The 20,618-nt window shown below is 34.4% G+C and overlaps 1 protein-coding gene across 6 annotated transcripts in view; it reads left to right on the top strand.

Moving 5' to 3' along the window:
- Nek1 (NIMA related kinase 1) overlaps window positions 1–20,618 on the top strand; it is an 87,353-nt gene that overhangs the window by 30,102 nt on the left and 36,633 nt on the right. For 3 of the 6 annotated variants that reach the window (XM_048330360.1, XM_048330359.1, XM_048330358.1), the window contains 6 exons: window positions 3,151–3,314; window positions 3,395–3,526; window positions 9,073–9,175; window positions 16,056–16,139; window positions 16,601–16,678; window positions 17,923–18,018. In XM_048330360.1, coding sequence (XP_048186317.1) covers window positions 3,151–3,314; window positions 3,395–3,526; window positions 9,073–9,175; window positions 16,056–16,139; window positions 16,601–16,678; window positions 17,923–18,018 — 657 coding nt within the window. Of the gene's footprint in view, window positions 1–3,150; window positions 3,315–3,394; window positions 3,527–9,072; window positions 9,176–15,536; window positions 15,621–16,055; window positions 16,140–16,600; window positions 16,679–17,922; window positions 18,019–20,618 lie in introns of all 6 variants that reach the window. The other 3 variants (XM_048330362.1, XM_048330361.1, XM_048330363.1) reach the window with 2 other exon arrangements.

Raw genomic sequence — 20,618 nt, 5'->3', positions numbered from 1 at the left:
ACCAAGAACCAGTGAGTTCAGGAGAGATACTGAATCTCAAATGAGAACTGTAGTTCTTACTGACAGTTTTGATTTCTGCCTACTGAGATCCTGACCCAGAGACCCAGCTGAATACACCTAGAGGCCTTCTTGAATCAGGAAAACTGGGTGATAAAAAGTGGTTACTGTTTTAAGCTATTTACTTGGTGTTAATTTGTTACACAGCAATAGAAATATACTGTTATTCCTATGTGTTATTTTCATTTCTATTATAGAACCAGTTGTTAATCAACATGTCCTTAGACTGTAAATTTACCAGGCCTGTTCATACTAATTTAGGTGTTTCAGTATACAGCATATACTTATCTAGTTAAATTAGTTAACTGTTTTTGTTTCTGTTACTCAAAGTTGTGATTTGAATAAGGGATACTTTGTTTTAGCTAATCATATACTGTCCTAAATTTAATTTGTTTTTCAGTATCTTGAGATGCATTTTTTCACATCATATGTCCATAATTTATTTTTTTATCAGTCATGGAGCTTGAACTCAGGGCCTAGGCACTGACTCTGAGCTTTTTGCTAAAGGCTAGTGTTCTACCACTAGCCATAGTTCCACTTCTGTTTTCTGGTAGTTAATTGGAGATAGGAGTCTCATAGACTTTCTTCCTTGGGCTGGCTTTGAACTGTGGTTCTTAGATCTCAACCTGTAGAAGCTAAGATTACAGGTGTGAGCCATTAGCACCCACCTTCGAATAGTCATTTTTTCAGACAGGATTTGATTTATTCTGAAATTAGTTTATCTTATATCTTAGTAATGACAGAAAAGTGAAAACCAAAGTCCAGCATTTGGTGTAAGTCCATTGTTAGTTTTGTTAGTTTATGATTTTTTTCCTTTCTCCTTCCCACTATTATACCTTCAATGTAATAAAGTAGTTTTTTCTATGGTATCTAAAGTGATACTTAATCCTAAAAGTCCAGTTTTAGGAATCTTGTTTTGTAACTTACACAGTGGTTCAGTATACTATGTGCTTAATCGATTTTTGTTCTACTTCAAACACTTCTATAATACTTTTAATGAGTATTAATAAAACAATTTATGAGTTAAAGCAATTTCCATTAGATTCTGTACCTATTCCTCAGTTTGAAATATTTATCTTGTTAGGCTGTTTGATTTCTGTGTACTTGGTATGAACCTGGAAGCTCAGTATAAGGTGAATTGAATTAAGGAAATGTCTTTTTAAAAGGCAAAATGAGAATTGAACAAACGAAATATTTCAGAATTAATGTATTTCTGAAAAGGCAGGTCTTTTTACAATATAAATATCTGATTGAATTATTTAGTATTAGAAAATCCTAAGATATTTTGGCTTATCTTTTTAAAAAGTGTCTTATGAATGTACTTTTGGAAAAATTAAGTTTCACAAATGTAAAATTTTGATCATCTACCTATTATAACGTGGGAAATATATTGTTTGAAGATATAATATTGGCCATCAGTAAAGTTGAACAGTCTTTTTTTTTTTTTTTTTTTTGGCCAGTCCTAGGCCGTGAACTCAGGGCCTGAGCACTGTCTGGCTTCTTTTTTGCTCAAGGCTAGCACTCTGCCACTTGAGCCACAGCGCCACTTCTGGCCATTTTCTGTATATATGGTGCTGAGGAATTGAACCCAGCGCCTCATGTATATACGAGGCAAGCACTCTTGCCACTAGGCCATATTCCCAGCCCCTTGAACAGTCTTTATACACGAGTATGATTACATTTTTCTGAAATTATAGAAAAGGCAGATTCATTCTCTGTGTATAAGGATAAGTATAAATCTTGAGTTATTGCCAAGATGTTTGTCTACTTTTGCTAATAAAAACACTAGAACAATAGAAGTGAAGGTATTGCGCAAGTGGTAGAGTACCAGCCTTGAGTGAAAATCTAAGTGAGAGTATGAGGCCCTGAGTTCAAGCCCCAGTACCATGAGGCTAACCTTAGAGTGGACTGTTGCGTATGAGCTGCAACTACCTTTTATCATAGTTTTGCTTCTGATTCTTGATGTAAAATGGTACATTGTGAAGATACATAGGAAGACCTCCTTGACAGAGTTTCCTGCTTAATTATTTATCTTTTCTTCTTCTAGACATTTACATTTTGTTATTTGAACACCTTAATTATATTGATGTTGAACTGATGTTTTAAAAAGATGCTTTCTCCTCAATGGTTTGCAACTTACTGTGCCATGCAAGATCTTTCAACAAATCTTTTGTTGAGTTACACTGAAGTTTCTTTTCTTTGATTCTTATAGTATTTTTATACAGGCTTACCGTGCAACTTTAATCATATTTCTCTTTTTTCAATGCTGTTGACCTATACATTTGAGGTTATTGATGTCTTTTACTCAGTGAAATTCTTTTACCACAACTTTTATAGCTGAATATTTTTATTTACTTTTAACTATTCTAACATCTCTCTTCTGTGATTAAGTCTGTATGTTTTTACCTTTATCATTTTCTTGGAGAACTTACAAGTCTATTTAGCAATTGGTTTATCTTTGTTCTCTATTTCTACTTCTACATAGTATTGACCTTTTTGGTATAGCTCCTATTACCCATTTGACTACAATGTTGAAATGCTTTTCAACTTTTATACTTTCTTTCCCAACTTACTTAAACCTGAGGATAGATAAGATGCTTTATCTCTTTTATCTATGCACAAAATGTTTCGATAATGTTGACCCTCATACCTACTTTGTGAACAAATCGGGAGTATATTCGAAGCTATGTGGAAATGTCTTTGTTAAATGTAAATATCTTTGTTAAATATAAATTTCATATAAGCAGGCTTTGCTTTCTAAGTCTCACATATCAAGCTTCATATAACAAAATTACATGAAATGTACATTATAAACTTTCCTCAAAATTTACTAGGAACAGATTTTTACATATTTACATGAATTTAGTGACATTTTAATGTTTGTCACTTTCAATTATACTTTATTCTTAGTAGTAAGGATACTAATTTTTATATTGTTAATAAAGGAAAACAAGTGGTTTGGGTCATATGTTTATTAAGATGCTCTAATTAAGTACTTACGTTTTTAAGCTTAAGCATTGAAATTTGCTTTTTTCTTTTGAGTCCTAATGGGCCTTGTAAGATAAACACGTGAGCTCTTCATTTAATCCCTAGGCTTCATTCTTTGTCAGTGGAGGAGCTGTAACACCGTCATCTTGTTCTTCTCGAGGAACATATGAACATTACCATGCCATTTTTGATCAAATTCAGCAACAAAGAGCAGGAGACAATGAAGCAAAATGGAAAGGAGAAATACATGGTCAAGGGCTTCCAGAAAGGTATGACTATGTTCTGCAGAAGTTGATTTTTCTTTGCTTCAGAGGAAGTAATAAAAGTCACTGTACATATTTATCTACAGAGGAATCCCACCTGGAGTTCGTCCAGGATTTCCTAATGGGGCTGCAGGTCATCACCATTTCCCTGATGCTGATGATATTAGAAAAACTTTGAAAAGATTGAAGGCCGTGTCTAAACAAGCCAGTGCAAACAGGTTGGACTATGACGATCCATGAATTCATCCTTGTGTCTAGCTGTGTCTTTTGTCACATATAGCTTAGTACTTACACCTGTGGCTGTTTTCTCCATTGTTTATGTAGAAAATGTTTTGCTTTATGGATGCAGTAATTTTTTTGGGTGCAAACTTGGCCCTGATTGCATCATGACAAATGTGTAGCTCTTCAGTTCTGTCTGGCATTTTGTGCTTATTTATATATTTAAACTGGAGATACTGTATGAAGGAACTTGTGGTCACTTTCAGCTAACATGGTGGCAAGACTTTTATCCACTTGCTTTAAGTAAGTCAGAACATACATTTTAATGAAATCAAACTTTTCACAAAACTCCAAGGCATATTTTTTATCTTTTTTTCTTCATCTCTTAGAAGCTCACTTTCTCTTTATCTTAGAATATCTTTCTTATAGTCACATTCATCTCTCTTCCTCTTTGTGATCTTTTTCATTTGATTTTTCCATTGAATTAATTTAATAATGATAATTGGCAATAGCTGATTTGCATAGCTTCTTTTTTCCTTAAGTATGCATATGTTTTCTTAGATTTTGCCATTTCTTCTGTAATATATTCTGGTGAACCATAGAAAAGCAGGTAATGTTTTATGAAATTTCAGTTATCTTTCTTTCGTTGCAGTTTCAGAGTGTTATAAAGTTCTTTATGATTTCTTCCCTCCACTATAAAAGATGACTAATATGTACTTTAATTCTTGAGTACATTAAAAAAAATCAGTGTACCTCCATATAATTTTTTTTTTTTTTTTTTTTTTTTTTTTTTTGCCAGTCCTGGGCCTTGGACTCAGGGCCTGAGCACTGTCCCTGGCTTCTTCCCGCTCAAGGCTAGCACTCTGCCGCTTGAGTCACAGCACCGCTTCTGGCCGTTTTCTGTATATGTGGTGCTGGGGAATCGAACCTAGGGCCTCGTGTATCCGAGGCAGGCACTCTTGCCACTAGGCCATATCCCCAGCCCCCAGTAATCATATAATTAAGTAATTGAGTTAAGTATATAAAATGTTATGAGTATGTTGTGAATAAATACAAGTTATATGCAAAAGCCTGAAATATGAAGCTAATTGTAGATTATTCCTGTTTTTGAGGAAGGAAAGCTGTGGGTTCACATGCATATTTTTGGTGAATATTGAAGCAAATGTGTGTCTGTGTATGTGTTTATGGTGTTAGGGATTAAACTCGTACTTCATCTGTGTTATCCTTTTGTATTAATCTCTCTAGTTATGTACAATTTTAATTGATAAATTTTATTCTAGAACTTTGTAGCAAAATTAGGTGGGAAATCATTTCCATATATTCCATCTCTACCTGTTGGCAAACTTCCTTTCAACATCCTTACTGCAGTTACTATGTCATTTGATACAACTGTTAAACTTGCATTGACTCATTAGCACCCAAGCCCTACAGTTTACTTTCGGGTTCCTCTTGATATTAGGAGGTGTTCTATGAGTGTTGATAAATATATATGTGTGTACCATTGTACGATACTGTCCTTATTTTAATTGTCCTCTACCTGTTTTTCCTGAACTCAAATTTCAGCAAACTGAGATTATATCATTTATGATTCTTTCAAACATCTTTCCTCATCTTTTGGATCATCTCTATTTGCTTTGGGTATTATTTTTTTCCCATTTCCTTTCTTATCAGTAACTCTGGCTAATGTAACTTTGCTTATATAACTTTGCTATGTCTTATCTTCCTTCTTAACATGAGGCCTTAAAGCCATGTAAACCTATTTCATAATAAATTGAGTTAAATTATTTATATTTTATAATGCTTTTACTTTTCCAAGTCTTCTTTAATGTATTGCTTATGTAACTTGGATAAAGCTAACAGTCCATTTCTTCAGATAGACATTATATCCCTTAAACAGAAGGAAAATCTTAAGGAACAAATGCTCTAATCATTTTCCTATTATTCCTATTCATCCTGTTGTCCAATTCTTATACCTTAAACCGTAGTGATTCATTTTTGATTTCTCAAATATTCTGTTACTCAAACTAGTGCCCACTTATGGTATTTTATACTTCCTAAAATATTCTAATATTCTTCAAAAATTTTAGATATTCCTTATCAGTTAAAAATTTGAACCATGTATTTAAGGTATGGTTTTCCATCCAGATCTTACCACTTCTTCATGCTTAAAGCTTCTTTAAAAGAAGCCCATAATTCTGTTGGTATCATTGTTTGATACCTTCCCCTGTCATTTAGCACCTTTAATGCATTTAAATGTCTTTATATTTTACTATCCAAATTACTGTCTTACTACATATGTGTGTTTTATACAATATTTACATTATTGTTCTTAGTAATCTAGAGGATTGTTTTACTATATTGCTATAGTTTTGGATTTAAGATTACATAGTCTAATTTTTAGAAAATTACCTTTGCATATGAATTCTTAATAACTATTTAATGAAGAGAATAAGTAATAAGAAATAAATTGACTGTTTTCATTTCATGAGTCTAGCACAAGTATATACTTTGTAGTAGTCTTACTACTTCAGAAGATAGTTAGGATATGAGCTATAAGCAAGGGAAGGGGTGACATTGTCCCAAATAAAAATAAAAACAGTATGAATTATAATGCAAAATTATATGGGCTATAAGTTCTTGGATGTATAAGAAGTAGTGAACAGTAATGTTTGTGGAAAACAGTTAGTAGATGTCTAACATCATAGAATCAGTTAAAGTTGATTTTTTTTTTTTTTTGGCCAGTCCTGGGCCTTGAACTCAGGGCCTGAGCACTGTCCCTGGCTTCTTCCCGCTCAAGGCTAGCACTCTGCCACTTGAGCCACAGCGCCGCTTCTGGCCGTTTTCTGTATATGTGGTGCTGGGGAATTGAACCTAGGGCCTCGTGTATCCGAGGCAGGCACTCTTGCCACTAGGCTATATCCCCAGCCCTAAAGTTGATTTTTCATATGTTGAATAAACCTTTCTTTGTAGAACTTTTTTTTATTTGTCTTTAAATGTTCATAGGCCAGTATAATATGGCAAATAGTTGACAATAAATGAGAAGATAAAAGTGAGTTGAAAGTATCATTACACATTTTAAGTTGTGCTTATAATTAACCAATAATGGGAACCTTCTTACTTAAACTAGTGTAGGAAATGACTGTCTTATGATACAACATTTATAAGTCATATAAATATGTTAAGCAGGTAGCATTATTCTATATAAATATTCTGGAAATCAAAGCTATGATATACATATGACAAGATTCTTAGTAAAATAATTGTGCGTAGTTGCTGTGTTAACATGCCAGGTAGTGATTCTGGCTGATAAACACTGTACTCAGGCACTGGCTTCAGATGGAAAATGAAACATATTTTACTTACATATTTGTTAAAGAAAGAACTCAGTATATATAGAATGCCTAGCTATTTTGTCTTATCGTACATAGTATATAATACTGATAAGACCACCATAAAGAACATAATCAATAGTCCTACAGCTTCAGATGACATGTCTGAGTATGACACTTGGTAGTTTATCTGCTTGCTTCAGGCCCAGGTTTTTATATGGTAAATGGGACTGTAGAAGAGCAGGATACAGCCTTACCATATATATATATATATATATATATATATATATATATATATATATATATATATGTCTGATTAGTTAATCTCAATTTATTTCCATATCACATTTCTAAAATTTAGAAATGTACATTTTCAAAGCCATATCAGCTTGATATATATATACATATATATGCATATATATATATATATATACACATACACAGAGATACATTACATTCAGACCAGGTATGTCTCATTAGCCTCAAGAGTTGTACAATGCATAATATGAATCTAGAGAAGAGTACTTCAGGGGCATGAATAAATTTCTCATTATTCTCAACCTACTCAAGCTGATATGGCTTTGAAAATGTAGAAATGTGATATGGAAGTAAATTGAGATTAACCAGACTTATCTGAGAGTTATAGAAAGTTACTATGTAATTGTAGAACATTTCTGTGATTGGGATTGGAGGTGTGGCTCAAGTAGTAAAGTGCCAGTCAACAAGTAATAGCATCAGATACCAAGTTTGAGACTTGGTCTCTGGCAAAAAGAAAATTTCTATGATTCAATTCACAAGAATATCTTTTAAATATCACATGATATACCATCATTATTTATAGGCATATAATCCGGTAGATTTTAAGTTTCTGCAGCTCAGTCTCATATTTATAATATTTTCATGTTTTAGTAGCTGTTGCTAAAAATGTTAAAAAATAATATTACTTAGAGCATGAAAATCCAACGTATTCAAATTGTGTCAGAAGATAAAAGTAGCATTATTTTGTGTACTTTTTAGAACATAACTTAGCTCTCATCCCAAATAGTTTATAAAAAAGCATAGCCAATAACTTGCTTATCTTTCTTCCACATTTCCAAAATTAGCCATAGTTGATGTTGTGCTGGGAATTCTTTAATTACTGTTACTGGGTTATTTTGACCTTCATGTTTAGAACATGGTAACTGTGGTAACTCTCACACATATTGTAGATGAACAATAAATATTGTCATTGACACTACTTATTTATAGTTTAAACTCAATATGTTCACTTTGGAGGTGAGGCTCAGTTATAGAGGCCCTGCCTAATGAGTGTTAGGCAGTGTTCAAGCCCCAGTTCTCCCACCCCACCCCCAAAAAAGTCATCAGAGGCAGACACAGAAAAAAAATTAGAGAAGATTGAATCAATTTTAGTTTCTTAAAACTGTTACTATAGGGGCTGGGAATATGGCTAAATGGTAGAGTGTTCTCCTTAAATGTGTGAAGCCCTGGGTTCGATTCCTCAGCACCACATAAACAGAAAAAGCTGGAAGTGGTGCTGTGGCTCAAGTGACAGAGTGCTAGCCTTGAGCAGAAAGAAACCAGGGACAGTGCTCAGGCCCCAGGACTGGCAAAAAATAAAATAAAATAAAATTGTTTATTATGCAGGTGGTATACAGTGAAGTTACAGTTATGCAAGTCAGGTAATGAGTACATTACCTTTTGGACATTGTCCTCTCTTTCCAGTTTTACTTTTTAATACTTGTGACATTTAGGGAATCTCAGATACAGCTTTTAGATATAGTTTTTAAAGCTCATGCTTAAGTATACTTGTCATTCTTTTTTTAAAAAATGCTTCTTTACTGTCTTCATTTGACTTTCATATTATTAAAGAAGATCCTTACTATATGTTTAATAGAGTTCTGAAATAAACCTAGAAACTACTAAGGTTCTTCTACAAGTATAGTCTAAAACAATCATTTATCCTTATACATAGAATAGATCAAATAAATATAAAAGAAACTTGTCAAGATTTGGAGTAGTAGTATGGACTTCTTTTTAAAATAGCAAGGAATGGGCTAGGAAGTAAGTACCAATACATATGGACAAGAAAGTTTTTATTTTTATATTGCCTTTCTTCATGTTCTGCAATAAAGAAAAAAAGTATTTAGACTTTAATTGTAAACCATGGAAAATAGTTAAAGCTCAAAGTTGCTGACTTTATGATTTGTCCAAAATAGGCAAAAGGGGCACCTTGATGCAGAAAGAGCTAAACAAGTGGAAGAGTTCTTACAGCGGAAACGAGAAGCTATGCAGAATAAAGCACGAGCTGAAGGCCATATGGTATGACTAGGTTTGTTTTTATAAAGATTTTGAACATATTCAGAATAAATGACTACAGTAACGTAAGTATAGATAAAGAGAATTAAATCTAGCAATTTATGTGTAATAAAGATAATTGAAAGTACTTTGCAGAAAATACAGTGATGATACACCTTTATTTAGCTTGTCTTTATCTTTTATACCAAAGGTCAAAGTGTGTTGTTGAACAGTGAAATAGGTGTGGCAATTCATTTGCTAATATTAGAAACACAGGTTCTAAAAACTACTGAACTTTAGTTTTTAATACTTTTTTAATTATTATTTTTAGGTAGTTGCATGAAGTGTCAAGTCAGTAAATCAGTTCATGACTACAATACATCTTGATCAGTGCCACTCCTTCCTTTGCTCCTCTCCATGGTGTTTAATGCTTATATGTAGCAAAGTATAAGAAGAAAAATGGAAAATACCAGGGTACAAATGGATAATTCAATATTTGCTCAAAAGCATGCTAGCAGCAAAATTATTTTAAGTCCTCCAATTATTTTAGTTACCAAAATTAAGTCATATATCAAAATAACAAGTTTTCAGGTAATCACTTCAATAGTTAAAACTTACTATTTTTTACTAGTAGAAATGCCCAATGTCTTTAGACTTTTTGATCACAAAACAACTGATGATTATTTTTGTCAGCTTAGCACTCCGTCCTGTTTATATCAGATATTTTCGCATTAGAGGAAAACATATATTTTACTAGATATTATTAGTCATCTATATATAAGTTCATAAGTTATAACTTTCTGAGTTTATTAATGTAGTTGTTCAATATATAAGAATTTTTTTTCTTGGTCATGGGGCTTGAACTCAGGGCCTAGGCCCTGTCCCTAAGCTTTAAAGGCTAGTGCTCTACCACTTTAAGCCACAGCTCCACTGCTGGTTTTCAGGTGATTAATTGGAGAGAAGTGTTGCATGAACTTTGCTGTCCAGGCTGGCTTCAAACCACAATCCTCAGATCTCAGCCTCCTGAGTAGCTGGTATTAGAGACATGAGCCACCAACACCTGGCTATAAGATTTTTTTAAATTATGTCAGAGGTATTTGACGGCTGACCTTTATGTTTTTAACATGCAACTCAATTGTTTTCCTAAAATCAGGAATTCCATTGTTTATGTCCTCCTAAGTAGCAGAAGAGACTCTCTTGCCTTTTTCTCTTTTCATATCTCCCTATTAATAGCATCTAAAATTTTCACTACAGAAATTTTTTATGCAGATTCTTGGTGGGTACCTCAGACTAGTCTTGAATTCACTATGTAGTTCAGACTGGCCTTGATCTCAGGATCCTCTTCGACCTCATCATCCTAAATGCTAGGATTACAGGTGTGAATCACCATGCTGGGCTCTTATTAACATATTTTAATTAAAACATGTCAAAGTAATTATTAGACCTATCAAGATTTAATCATTTCTTTACTCAACACTATTTCTTATAAGTCCTACTATTCTATCTCTGTTAATCTTGTTTCATACTAGGGAATATCCTCTAGTAATTTTTTTATTTCATTATTATGTAGTTGTAAGAAAGGGTTACAGTTTGCATAAATCAGGTTATGAGTACAATGCTTCTTGATCATTGCTACCCCTTCCATCATTCTCCCTCATTTTCCCCCTCCCATCCCTACCCTCAAGGTATGTAGTTTGATTTTTACATAATGTACATTGAGTATAATGACCGCTTGTTCACTCCCTAGTAATTCTTTTGAACAGACACTTTCTAAGATTTGTAGAATATATCCTCATTTTGTCCTCACACTTGAATGATAATTTGTAGTGGTGGTCTGCTGTTGAACTTGATCAGCATTTTATGTCTGAAAAGTATTCTTTAAATTTTTTATTATTAGTTGTATGTACAAAGAGGTTTCAATTCTATGTTAGTCCATCCCTACTCTCAAGTTCAATTTTTACATAAGGTACATTGACTATAAAGACTGCATTTACTCACCCTTCCTCCCTCCCTTCCATTCTTTTACCCTTTTCTCTCCTTTTATTCAGTTTCAGAAGGATTCCAAGGCCTCATATTCCAGAGCACTGTTAGATTTTTTCCCCTTTCGTTTACTTAGCTATACAGCCTATCTAAATGTTCCTTTTTATTTCAGAAAGTTATATTTCACATTCATGAATTCTAAATTTTTAAGTTTAATTTTTAATTTTAAGTTTTCACCAAAAAACTTAATTTGTGTTTTCAGATCCCTGGTATGGGACTAGGAAAATGGCCTAGTGGCAAGAGTGCTTGCCTCGTATACATGAAGCCCTGGGTTTGATTCCTCAGGACCACATATACAGATCCCTGGTATTAGAGTTATAGTCTCATTCTTGTGTGCTGTTGTCTGTTTTTCTTCAGTTTTTAGTGATTTGCAGGTATTCCTTGTGCTTCATAGTATCTTCACGTCTGGTTCGTTACTTTCATTGTTCGTTGTCTTTGGCCTCCTGGGAACATGGTCATGTACTTTGGCTGTAACCTGTCTTGCCTACTTTTCAGTAAGAGTAGAAATAAATTTTCTACGAATACCTCAACAGCTGGTTTTCTGGGATCAAAAGACTAATTCATCCTACATTTTACCCAGCATCTAGAGCAGTAATCTGCCCTTCCACTCTCTGTTCTCTCTGACCACACCTATCTCAAGCCAAGTGATGTTTCATCCTGGCTTGGGGAGATGGGTATTGTCCCGGAAGCAACCCCTTACCATAGCCACAGTTGTCTGCATTCAACCTCGTGGTCTTGGCTTCTACCATTTGCTTCTTGTCACTGACATATCTTGTGCTGGCAATGTCTCTGACATGCTTTTCCTTGTGATGTTTCACATTTTGAACTGATATTGTGCACTTTCATTGTCTCTGAATTCCTTTTAGTCCTGAGACTACCAGGAGTTTTCCTTGCCTTTGAATCGTAATATGTATCCACTTAAAAGAGCAACTTTTTTTTATCTCCAGTACTGAAGGGAAAAAAAAAAGAACCTTCTTTTTATTCTAAGACTCAGAAGAAGTGCGTTGTACCATTTACTCCATTATCTTGCTCGCAGAAATTGATGTTTCAAGCTGGAGTGTTACTTAGTGGTAGAGTGTTTTCCTCACATGTATAAGGTCTGTGGTTTGATCACCAGCATCACATGCAATGCCTTGTGCCTGATGCTGAATACAAAATAAAGGGCACCCTTGTGTTTTCCTGGCAAGTAATTGCAGCCTTTATCTCTCTGAAAATTAACTGTACTCACACACTCCTCCAGGTGCTACAGAAATTGATATACTTGGTTTCACTATGATGTTTTCATTTCAATAATGCATTTGAGTTTTCCAAGATTAATTCTGCTAACCTATATAGGATTTGTTTATTCCCTTGTTGTCTAACTGTATATACATAAAACTTTTCCTTAAAGTAAAGAATATGCAGTTTTCATTATACTTCGGTGTGTGCATTATAGATTGTTTTGCTGAGCCACTAATTTAACAAGGCAAGTTTGAAGCATTTTGAGAATTAAAGCCTAACCAAGTAGTTTATATAGAGAGTAATTTATCATCTAATGTTGGACAGGAATATGCACACTAGTACATTCGAGTTCTCCAGAGAAACAGTACCAATAGAATATATATTTATATAAGAGAAGATTTATTAGATTGACTCCTAAAGTCATGGCAGCTGAAAAGTTCCCATGTGGGAGCTAGAGAGCCAGGAATTCTGGTAGTACATGTACACATATGATACCAATATATGTATGTATGTTTGTATATATACATATATATGTATATATTCCTTGAAATATGGGGATGGAGATCAGATATGTGTTTGAATGTGGCATATAATGTTAAGGTATATTGATATATGCTAATAAAAATAGCAAAATGCTGAAAAATGTTATGGTGAAGTTAAGAGTTAAACATCTTGGTTATGATGGGATTACATAAAACTACATATAATATAATTGAGTAGATAAACTTACATAGACACAAATGTATGTATGCATGTGTAGCTAATGAAAGAAACCTCCACGGTTTGTTCCAGTGTCCATTTCCAGGTTTTGGCAGTGTACTGCAGTTAGACAAAATCATAAAAAGGAAAGAGGCTAGGTGAAGGATGCATGGGGTCTACCTATGCGTGTCTTCTTGCCTGTCTGTGAATACAGAATATTCAGAACTAAAAAGTAGTTTTAAATTTCAGAATAGCTTGAATTCCTATGCTTTTCACATACAGTGAAAGAAAGACTATAGCAATACTTAGAACTCTGCAGGCAATTTCTATATGTGTCTTTAAATGTAAACTCTCACGTACACAATTTTATGATGGGGCAGAGGAGAAACCAGCCTCATCCTTAGCTACTCCAGAGGCTGAGGCAGAGGAGCTACAACTAAAACTCCAACCTTGGAGATCTTTTATCTTTTACTGTGACTTTGGACTTACATATAATAACTCCACTTTTAAACACCAAAGCTACCTCACACAGTTTATAAATTGTATTCCTAGCTCAGGAATTAACCATATCACAATCAGCCACCTAAGTCATCAAGTTAGGAGTATTCTTTGGCTCTCTTTTACCTACCTTCTACAAGTGACTACCAACCTACCAGTTCCATCTCCTAATAACCTCATTTATCCCTTTAACTTTCTGCTGTATCTCAGGCTTTCTTTTAACTTCTGGATTTCCAAGAGTTTCCTAACATGTATTACTTCTAGTTTCATATTCTTCCACATATACCCATCCATCATTTGCTTATTTTCTGTGCTGAGACTCCAATCTATAGAGTCTTGTTCACTTTAGGCAATACTCTAATGAAGAGGTATGTCTTCTCCCTTCCTCCCAATCTGTTCTTACAATATAGTAATGAATATGAGAAGATACTCAGGATACAAGTTTAAAAAAATCAAAATAATTGTCAAATTTCACTTTGGGTAAAAATAAGCATATATTCATATGTAAAAATAGAAGGAAATTTGGAAGGTAATATCCTTGAATGTTAACTTTTTCAAATGTTAGGCTAGTAAATGATTGCTGTTTTGTTTTTTAGATATTATACGTGAATATATATTTATTGATTCACATGTAGTATATTAACATATATATGTATGTGTGTGTATGAAGCAAATTCATCCAGAACTAGTTTTCATTGTTAATATTAGGTACAAAAAATAAAAATGGCGTGAGATACAAAAGGCTCTAATTAGCTGGGCGCTCTGGTGGCTCACACACCTGTAATCCTACCTTCTCAGGAAGCTGAGATCTGTGGATTGCTCTTCAAAACCAGCCCGAGCAGGAAAGTCTATGAGACTCTTAACTCCAGTTAACCCCCAGAAAACCAGAAGTGGCGCTGTGGCTCAAGTAGTAGAGCACTAGCCTTGAGCTGAAGAGCTCAGCCACAGTGTCCAGGCCCAGAGTTCAAGCCCCCCCGAAAAGAGGCTCTAATTGAACTCAGAGCCTTATACTTTCTGTAGAAGCACTCTACCACTTCAGCCATGCCCCCACAGACCTGCATTTGAATCATTTCTGAGGCTGTGGATGACCTCAGAAAATTTTCAGAAGTATAATGGGATCAGAAACTAAGAGTTAAAAATTAATGTCAGTCGGGAAAATGGACATGATAAATATAAAATGTAACCTTCAACAAACTGGTAAGAGATATTAGAGAAATAGGATTAATTTTTTTTCTAAGTTGAGAGGAACTTGAAGCATGCTTGTATGGTAAAGGAAGAGAAAGGTAGTTTTGGCAATCTGATAATTTTACTGAAGTCTATTATATCTAATACAGCACTTTGTATTAGTGATAAATTACATTCAAAAATGAGTTTGTTTTCATATTAGATAATCATTCTTTAGATTATAGCTTTATTTAGAGTTTATAATTAATAAACAGTACGTTTGCTGAATTCTGAAGCAGTGAACTCAGACATGTGTGTTATGTGAATAGACATGTAGAGAAATGGATTGGCCCTTTTATAGGGACGAAATAATTGATTTGGAGTTTAACCTCTAAAGCAGTTGTTAAAACTTCTTTATATAATGACTAGTAAAAACAAAACTGCTCTCTTTTTCTGAATAAATTCATCTTCTGTTCTCACTGAATACATTTGCTAAATTAATACAGGGAGAAACTGTGGAAGTAGTCAGTGATAGAGTACTTGCCTAGCTTATGTGAGACACTGGGTTGAACTCCCCCCAACACTACATACACAAATAGACCAACAGCTAAAGTAGCAAATGTGGGGGTTTGTCACCATATTTTATCAGTTAGGAATCATCAGAATTTGCCCAAAGTAATAAAATGGCACATGGATACTCCTGGGGAAGATGACATAGTAGCCTTAGTCATTCTTTAAACTTAGTACATTAAATAATAAACAGGGAATCCTGCAAAACCTGGCAGCTATGTATGGAGGCAGGTCCAGCTCTTCAAGAGGAGGGAAGCCAAGAAACAAAGAGGAAGAGGTATGCTTCCCGCATGTTCCATACCTCCATCGTGCTGCCATTTTTTGAGTTTATTGCCTTCTTTTCTTGCATGGTTTAAATGCTTAACAATTATTTGAATATTTTGTGGGTCTACAGGGACCTGTTAAATATACTGTGACTGACATGCTGTGTCATAATTTTGCCCCATAACTCTTACTTAAGTCTTATAAGCTCCAATTTCTTTTCTTTTTGATAAAATTAAAAAATTTTAATTATAACATTTTTTTTTCAGAAATAAGTTGCTTTAAATTAAACACTTGAAAGCTAATATCCCATTTCCATTAACCGATTTTAAATTTTTTTATTTCTGGTATTCAGATTAACTTTTCCTTAAAAGTTTTTTTGCAGTAAAAATATTCATAGGTTTTTGTTTTTGTTTTTATATGAATGTTAGGTGTTTTTTCCTCTGTGTAGGTTTATCTGGCAAGACTGAGGCAAATTCGACTACAGAATTTCAATGAACGCCTTCAGATAAAAGCCAAACTTCGTGGGGAAAAGGTGGGTTGAAAAATAGTTATTTACAAAGTAATTGGCCGATATAATAAACATTAAAAATATTATACCAATAACATGACAATAAAAACTGTTAGACTAGCAAAAGTCAAGACCAATAAACTACACAAAGAGATAAAATAAATCTAATTTACACTATTAAATTTGATGATACCGTTTGTTACAGAGGAACTCAGAAAAGAAAATATAACTAAGGTTCTATGAGGGGATTAAACTGAGTTTTATATCACTCTGTAGTTTCATTCCATTGTCTACAGAGCTGGTAGTTGTTGAGAGTTCAATTTCAGCTTTGGGAGCGCAGTATTGGACCATACAGTATTAGACGATATTCTTTTTCATGTTTTTAGATGTTTATTCAGATTATCTTTTACTGCACACTGCACTTAAATATAACACTTTCCTCACCCCCTCCCCCATCCCGAACTTTTTATTTACTTATTTTGTAGAAAGAAGCTGATAGTATCCAAGGGCAAGAAGGAAATGAAGAAGATGACTGGAAGCACAAAAAGAATGAATCATTTAAGGTATCCACTAAAAGCACAAGAGTTTCTTGGAGGAAATTGAAAGCTGAGATTGTGTTTTAAGTTTTATGTAATTGGGTAGCTTTATTCTCATCTTTTTCTCCCCCCCCCCTTTTCTCCCTCCCTCCCTCCCTCTAACCCCCCTCTTTGCCAGTCCTGAGGCTTGCATTCTGGGCCTGGCAGCTATCAGTGAGCCTCTGCTTGAGCCTAGCAATCTATCACTTGAGCCACAGTCCCACTTCTGGTTTTTCTAAGTTGTTTATTGGAGATAAGAGGAGGTAACAATTTTGATAAGAAATGTTCTCCCTGCCTTATGTATGAAACTGTAACCCTCTGTACATTACTTTGACAATAAATAACTAAATATTTTTTAATACCAACATTAAAAAAAGTCTCAGAATGGGCTGGGAATATGGCCTAGTGGCAAGAGTGCTTGCCTCCTATACATGAAGCTCTCGGTTCGATTCCCCAGCATCACATATATGGAAAATGGCCAGAAGGGGCGCTGTGGCTCAGGTGGCAGAGTGCTAGCCTTGAGCAGGAAGAAGCCAGGGATGGTGCTCAGGCCCTGAGTCCAAGGCCCAGGACTGGCCAAAAAAAAAAAAAAAAGTCTCAGACTTTTCTGCCCAGGCTAGCTTGGAACCACCATCCTCAGATCACAGCCTCCTGAGTAGCTGGGATTACAAGCATAAGCCACCAGCACCTGGGCCTATTTTCTTCATTGATTTTTTTCCCTTTCCCTTTTTGATTCCTAAAAAAGTTTTCTCTCTTTATGCCATACTTATGAAGAACAATTAGATGAAATCAAGACGTGTATACATAATACATTTAGTCCTACAAAACAGAAGAGTAACATTTAAAATGAATGGTACTGACCATTTTACTTTTTGTTGTAATGTATCTGCATTTATTTTCATTTGGAAAACCTGATTGAAGTTAGTAGAGCTTTAGAGCAAGCATAATTTTTATTCTGTGCTGGAGTATGATTGAAGTGTAAAACAAAGCCTAGAAAATATGAAGCCCTAAATTCACACATCAGTACAGTGGAGAAAATACACACACACACACACACACACACACACACACACACAGCAATAGCAATGACAACAAAGTCATCAACTTTATTCTGGACCAGACACACACTTATTCATTGGTTAAGAAGTCAGTTCTTTTAGAGACCTAGTAGAGAAAAGAAGTCATATGTCCTGTCTCTGATAACTGATATTATTGGCTGTTTTTATTTTTAGGCCCAAACAAATGCACGGGCAGCTGTACTGAAAGAACAACTAGAACGTAAGAGAAAGGAAGCATATGAGAGAGAAAAGAAGATGTGGGAAGAGCATGTAAGATACATCCCATATTCTTAATCCTACTAATGATATTATTATATTTCTTATTAAGGAAATCAATGTTTTAGGTAGAGAGAGAGACAGAGACTGAGAGGGTATAGGAATTTGAACTCGGCCTTACTGTTGCTAGGTGTGTCCTCTACCTCTCTACCACTGACACCCAGCATAGTTTTTATTTTCTATTTTTTTCTTATCTTTTTCATGTTTACTTATTTGTACATTCTCTTTCATTTAGGGATAATATGTAGGAAAGTTATTTGAGGTTTGATATGAGATAACTTTTTTAATTCTTTATTTGCATATTGCCACATACCCAAAGTCTCAGAATCATGTAGCAACTATATCTCTCTTCTGCCACTCATTCTTAATGCTACCTTTAAAGTATATTAAATTCTTATACATACTAGAAAAATGGTTATACGAATAATATGTACATCAAGCCATATTTTTCTATGGGCTTTCTCTTCTGCTGTTATTCAGTCTACTTATTCTACCAGTGCCTCATTGTATTATTAGTGATAGGTCTAGATTTTAGAATTGGTTTTAATTTTAACAGCTCTTCCCTTCCATTTTGCCTTAAACTTATAAATTAATTTAACAAGAACTGATGTTCTGCCCAGTGTCAAAGTCTTTATTCTTTTGCAGTTTTTCCTAGTATCTGTAATGCTTATCTTTTATTACTGTTTTGTTTTTATCACACTGATTGGAATTTTAGGGCATTAGATAACAATGGGGATAATCCTTTGTCTTTTGGATGAAAATGCATTATTAACAGCAGCATATGAGATTAAATAGTAAGGAGTAGGTCATATCAAATTTTAATAGTTTTTATAAAATAAATTACACATATATAATTAGACCTCATATCTTTCACTGAAAAATACTTGATTTGAAGTATGCTTTTCAAAAGTATATTTGATCTAACAAAGAATAAAAATCACTGCCTTAATTATTTTGATGCTTGGATTTTACATAATTTTCACTGTGGCTCATTTAATTGTGAAAATTATAAAACTGAATAGGATTTAAATGTAGAGAATAATGTATGATCACAAGTTCTTTTATTACAAATTATATAGTGTTACCTTTCTCAGGCAGCATATTTGTTTATATTGTAAGTGGAACATATAAGGAAGTTTCTAAAAGAACCACCAGGTGCCAATGGTGGCTCAGATTTCAGATTGTGGTTCCAAGCCAGCCAGGGCAGGATAGTCCGTGAGACTCTTATCTCCAATGAATCACTAAAAAGCCAGAAGTGATAGGACACTAGCCTTGACCACACAGAGCTAGCACCAAAAGATAACTAAATAAATAAATAAATGGAGAGCAATATATTTAAAAATTAAAATTCAGTGAAAAATAGAATAGGAAATTTTATCTTGGTTAAATCAGAGATCGTATTTTGAATATGGTGAGCTCTCTTTTAATTGCTTTACCTCTTCTGTCATTTATTTCTATTTCTTTTTGTCTGTGCTTCCTTTAGAGTACACATGCTTCCTGCTTCTGTCTACTAAGAATGCTTTCTTCCTTTTTCTTTTTTCTTTTGGTGTTCCTGGGCTTGAACTCAGTTGCCTGGGCACTGCCCCTGAGCTTTTTCAAAAAGCTCAAGGCTAACGTGGCTACTGTATATGTTCTTGGTACATTGTGTATTGTATATATGTCTACCTGACCTAGGGAAGAGAAAGAAAAACAGGGTGTAAGATATCACAAGAAATGTGCACACTGCCCTACTATGTAACTGTACCCTTTTTGCACAACACCTTGTCACAAATTTTGTGTTTAATTAATAAATTACAAAAAAAAAAAAAAAGCTCAAGGCTAGTGCTCTACCATTTGAGTCACAGCTCCACTTTGGCTTATTTTTGGTGGTTAATTGGAGATAGGAATCTCATGGACTTTCCTTCTAGGGCTGGCTTTGAATGGAGATCATCAGATCTCAGCCTCCTGAGTCCCTAAGATTACAGGTGTGAGCCACCAACACCTGGCTTAAACTGTCCTTATTCTAAGACCTGTTTATATATATTTAGGAAATTTTTCACAAAGTATGAATGCATTTCAAAGTATTTTTTTATCCAAAATACTTATGACCAGAAATATTTCAGATCCTTCTGAATTTTAGAATGTTTACATACGTGTAATGAGATATAGCAGTGGGATCCATGTCTGAACACAATATTTATGTGCCCTGTATAACTTCTATATATACACTTATGGCACTTTTATATTGCAACCTATCAAGTGAGGTCAGGCTTGGAATTTTCTACTTGTAGTGTCATTTCAGTGCTCAAAAAAAGTTTTAAATATGGAGCCACACACCTGTGGCTCACACCTGTAATCCTAGCTACACAGGAAGCTGAGACCTGAAAATCGAAGTCTGAAGTCAGCACAACCAGGAAGGTCCATAAAACTCTTATCTTCAGTTAGGCAGCAAAAAGTCCAAATGGAGCTGTGAACGAGTAGAGCACAAGCCCTGAGCATAAAAGCTCAGGGCCAGCATCTAGGCCCTAGTCCCAGGACTAGCACAAAAACAACTTTTTTAATTTGGAGCACTTGAGATTAGGATTTCTCAACCTGTTTGGTTCGAGGGTTTTGAG

This window comes from Perognathus longimembris, chromosome 21 (assembly GCF_023159225.1).
Source record: "Perognathus longimembris pacificus isolate PPM17 chromosome 21, ASM2315922v1, whole genome shotgun sequence".
NCBI lineage: Eukaryota > Metazoa > Chordata > Mammalia > Rodentia > Heteromyidae > Perognathus > Perognathus longimembris.
This window is presented reverse-complemented; position numbering and strand designations above follow the sequence as displayed.